The 4,777-nt window shown below is 48.8% G+C and overlaps 1 protein-coding gene across 1 annotated transcript in view; it reads left to right on the top strand.

Annotated features, from left to right (window-relative positions):
• The first annotated feature begins 571 nt into the window (after nucleotides 1-571).
• Nucleotides 572-4,777, top strand: part of Cst7 (cystatin F) — a 10,630-nt gene continuing 6,424 nt past the window's right edge. Inside the window, exon 1 of the mRNA XM_031372198.1 lies at nucleotides 572-778. Within this exon, the coding sequence (XP_031228058.1) occupies nucleotides 688-778 (91 nt within the window). The 5' untranslated portion in view covers nucleotides 572-687. The remainder of the gene's footprint in view (nucleotides 779-4,777) is intronic.

Here is a 4,777-nt window from a genome sequence, read left to right on the forward strand (position 1 = left end):
GTCTAATGGCAGCAAAGCCTAGATTCAGATTCAGATAGCTCGGTATAGGTACCCACTCCAAACCATGGGCTGGGCAGAAAGTACGGGCATGGCCAGAATCAGACCTCTGTCCACATAATTTCCTCTCCTTAGATGGCTTTGAGCCCAGAGTGGGCCGTGATTAGTAACTCAGCTCGCATTGTGCTGAGCTCCTGTTTGAGGAGCAGAAGCCACGTCAATGAGTATGACCAGCTTTCTGGCAGGTAGGATAACCCCCCCATACCTGGGCAGCATAGTTTCCTGTCTCTTGAAGGGGGCTATTCTGAAAGCTAGAACGCAGGAGGGGAGAGAGGCTATAAATGTAGAAGGACAGTCAAGTGACTGCTTTTGAAAGTCCCCTGGTTTCTTCACATCAGCATCGCCTGTGTGTGGTGAACTGTAGAAAGCTGTCTCCTCCTACCCTGGGCAGGAGAGAGGGTGCTTTGCTCATGGGTCTCACTTCTCTTCGCCCTCCTCCCCCTGCAAATGATCACAGCTTGGAAACTTCTTTAAAGGAAGTGGTTGCTCTTGTGGCCCCAAGTCCTGAAGATGAAGCGCTGCTGGTTAAAATGATTCAGCAAGAAACCACGCCCCACCAAAGCTATCCCACCCTGCCCTGGTCCTGGAGCTTTACTTGCCGAGCACTTCTACCCAGCCTTGGCCCACTACATGTTACCCTTCATTCACCCAGCCATGTGGCTGGCCATTCTGCTTGCCCTCTGCTGCCTAACTTCTGACACCCATGGGGCACACCCCCCAGGTAAGAGAAGGGTCATCTGGCCCCATCCCAGAGTACTATTCTGACCACCTTGTAGTAGTAGAAGTATGGGGATCCTGGCCTGTTAGCCTTGCATCTTTCCCTAGACACTCTTGAACTCTGAGAAAGACCCAGGCAAGGGGCTCTGGATCCCGGCAATAGCTACTTCCAAGCAGAATAGACAACAGAGATCAATCGTAACAGCAGGCACGGGGATAAAGAGAGCAGCTTCTGTTCTCTTCTGTTCAAGGGCCTCACTCCATCAGACTGTACCTGACAGCTTTACTTTTCTAACTGACTTTACTGCAGAGACCCCCAATAAGATATGTATTATGCAAGCCAGCACGTTAGTGGCCAGCGAGGGGTGGCGGTCGCCTGTGTTGGAAAGCTGAGATACAGCCAGGCTAGCTAACTTCCTAACCACCAGCCATGAATGTGTGTTTCCCTACAGAGAGCTGGAAAGATGTCTGCCCCAGCAAGCAGATTCAGCACACAGATAAAGTCTGAGGCCCTGCCTCTAACTGACAAAAAAAGCTGATAACTGACCATGTCCCAGCAGATGAGGACAGCGCTTCTGCATAAGGCTTTTGTCATTCTTCCTACTTAAAGCAGGCTGGGTCTAGTCACAGGGAGGCAGGGAAAGGGAATACTGAAGAGACACCAAGGACATGGAATACCCCTTCACAGCAAATCAGGTGCCAAGAATTAAGTGTAGAGTCACAGTAGGGCACAGCCTCCAAATCCAAGACCCAAGTAGATGCTGTGAATTAGGCACTATGGGGATAGGACAGTGATGGGGAGGGGAGAGCCCTGCTCTGAGATAAGGATGAGCCACAGCAGCTCAGGGGGTCCCTGGCAAATAGGTAGTTAACTGGTAAGAGAGGAAGCAGCACTAAGTGCAGGTTAGACCACAGACCTTGCCTCTCCTGCCCTGCGCCCTGCGGCCTTAGTGCTCACTAAGAGGCCCTTCCTGGCCTCCCTTCGATTCCTTTGCCCCAGTTGTCCAGAGAGAAACTTGGGCAGAAGCTGGTGTTCATGCTGCAAAGCCCTCTTAGACTATGTGAGAGATCTGGGTAAGACATTAGTGCTGGCCGTCTCGCCGGTCCTGGGGGTTCATTTTTTATACTCAGTGTTTTGAAGATGCTATGTTAGCCTCCTCTGAGGCCTAATTCAACAGAGTGGCCTCATCCACCACATTATAGTTAATACCACAGGACAGCTGTTGGGGGAGATATTGGAGGGCTGCCAGTTCCCTGTCTCTACCATGTTAACTTCCCCCTAGTGTGGGAGCTGAAAGGAGTTCTCTCCATTCCTTCTGCCCTCAGCAGCTTCTCTGAGCCACCCCCCTTCAGGCCTCTCTGCCTAGTCCCAAATAAACACCACGCCTCACACTGGAACCTGGGAATACAAGCCCCATATACATCATCTGAGAAGTACTGAACTTCCTTCAGCCTGCCCTTTGAGATGCTGGTAACTGGACCTGACCTGAAAGTCTCAGAGAAAGCAGCTCAGGGATGATATTCACAAAGTGCTTGGAGGCCTGGGGAACTCCCAACAGTGCCCACCCTTTGTCTGCCAGTCAGTGGCCAGGCCTTTGCTCTGCTGGGCTAATGAACCCCATCTCTACCCACTGGGGTATCACCCTTCCTGACGCTTCCAGTCAGGCCTCGGCTGCAAAATGGGGTCCTCTCAAGCTCCTCTCAAACAGCTGGGAACCTAGACCTCTAATGGTTCATATTCATTCACATTCATCCTCTCTCTCTTTCTCCCCCCCTCCCTCACCCCTTGCTCCCCTCCCTCCCTTCCCTACTTCCTGTGGAATTCTGGAATCCTCTGTGAGCCAAGGCAAGGCAACAGGGATACTGAATATGTCTGATCTGAGCATATAGCATATCTCTGTGCCTAGGAGTTAAACTGCCCCGAGCAGTATCCCCAGTCTTCAGAATTTAGGAAATTGCCACATTCGTTGTCTCTGCCTCTTTGCTGTTTGGTGAGGATGGGGAGTCCTCTTTCTCAATGTGTCACTTCTTCCACAAAGGTTCCCTGCTGGTGGTCACCCTTTGCCTCATCCCCTGCCCCTTTCCAGTAGGACCTGCAGAGGAGGCTTGTTTGCTTAGGCAAGAAATCTGCAGCCATGTAGTGACCTGCTCCCCATAGCAAGGGCTAAGGGCATAACTAGGCCTGGGTATAATGGATTCTCAGAAAGTTCTAAAAGCTGGTGCAGGTTGGGTCTGGGCCTGAATGGACCACTGGCCTACCTTTGTGCTAAGATTTCCTGCGAACATGTTTGTCCTCAGAGATCCTTGCCACGGTCATATTGTATCTGATATGGTACTGGAGGATACTGACTCCATTGCTTCGTGCAAACTGCCTTGTTTATTCTTACCCTAAGAGGTCATCATCTTCATTTACAGATGGAACATGGAGGCTCAGAAAGGTTAAGTAGCTTGCCCAAGCTAGCACAGCCAATGAGAACGGGTGAGATTCTAACACTGGATGTGTCCCAGTTGGTAAAGACAGAGTTAATCCTAGGAAAAATGTCAGCATCCAGCAGATGAGGAGACAATGCTGCCTCAAAGAAGCCCACCCCACCCTCACGACTCAGGACCTCAAAGCATAAGTATCACCCAGAGAACTCATGGGAAAGACACAGACTCAATGGGTTCTGATGGTCTAGGTGAGGGGCCCTAAGAGGTACAGGGTGTGGGTGGCTCACCTGCAGCTGGGCAGAGCCTGGCATCTGCCTTATCACCATTCCAGTCCTCAGACTTCCTCAGCTTCTATGAGAACATTACAAAGGGCTTGAGAGCAAACTAGAACAGTCCAGAGGAAACTGTACAGGACTCAGCTATGAGAGATCTACAGACCAGATCAGATCCCAAAGCCCTACTGGACAAGAACACTGGATAAAAAGCTTTAGGGGCCCATGCCTAGAAAGCCTCGAAACAACTATAAGCTGTAACTGGATCTTGGTCTCTAGCTTGGAAGCCTTTTGCCAGGAGAGGCCCCGCTTGGTCAAGCACGGCTGGCCTCCCTTTACTAAGAGAAGATGGGATGCCTCAAAGTCATGTGTTCCAGGGATCGTGGCTTCTCTACTATACCACTCTCGCCTTGTCCCACGAATGACCTGTAGCAGGCGGCAGAGAGTGGACGCCAGATGATGTCTGCTGTGTTTCCCTAGCTCCCCTCACTCGGGTTCAAATAAGCAATGAGAACAGCCTTCTCTACTGTTTCACCTGAGGTTCTCTGATAGACCACTGACATCCAGGAAGGGACTTCCCTGTTCACCTGAGATACCCTCCCCTCTCATATCTGCTATGACAGGTTCCAACAGGCCTGACCACTATGCCTGGGGTTTCATGATTCTAGCAGCCATATGGACAGACAGCCTAACCCCCAGTTCAAGGTAAAAGCTAGTTCTCCATCTACTTCCACTGAGCCTCGATCACTACCTACCCAATCACTTGGACAGCGGGATCATCTTGTCCCCAGAGGGACTCTATAGTTGAAACAATAGCACAGCCACACCAGCCAGCACCTGCATCTTGGTCTCCAATCTAGACAATCACCGAACATTTATAAAGTCTATACTGCTATCCGATTCCCTCACTAACCTTGAGCTTTTTATTTTTTTTAACTTTTATTGCATTATGATGAGAAAAGTTACATGATTTCAATTTATTTGAATTTGTTAACATTTAAAAACATATTTCAATTAAATATAATTGAATCACATTCTTGTTTCCCTTTTGTACCACTGCTCCTCCCAGAGACCCCCCCCTTTCAATACCTACAATATCTTTTTGGTCATATTCCTTAAAATTTATAAAATATTATAACAATAAGTATTATAAAAGTTGTTTGATATAAAACAACAATCAATTTAACAGTCTTATGTAGGTGCTCGCCTACAGCAATAGTGAAAATACATTTTTTTCAAATAACTCCAAACATATTAACTGTATACTTAAAAATAATACATCACTACTAGTATTTTCTTAA

This window comes from Mastomys coucha, unplaced genomic scaffold, assembly GCF_008632895.1.
Source record: "Mastomys coucha isolate ucsf_1 unplaced genomic scaffold, UCSF_Mcou_1 pScaffold15, whole genome shotgun sequence".
Lineage (NCBI taxonomy): Eukaryota > Metazoa > Chordata > Mammalia > Rodentia > Muridae > Mastomys > Mastomys coucha.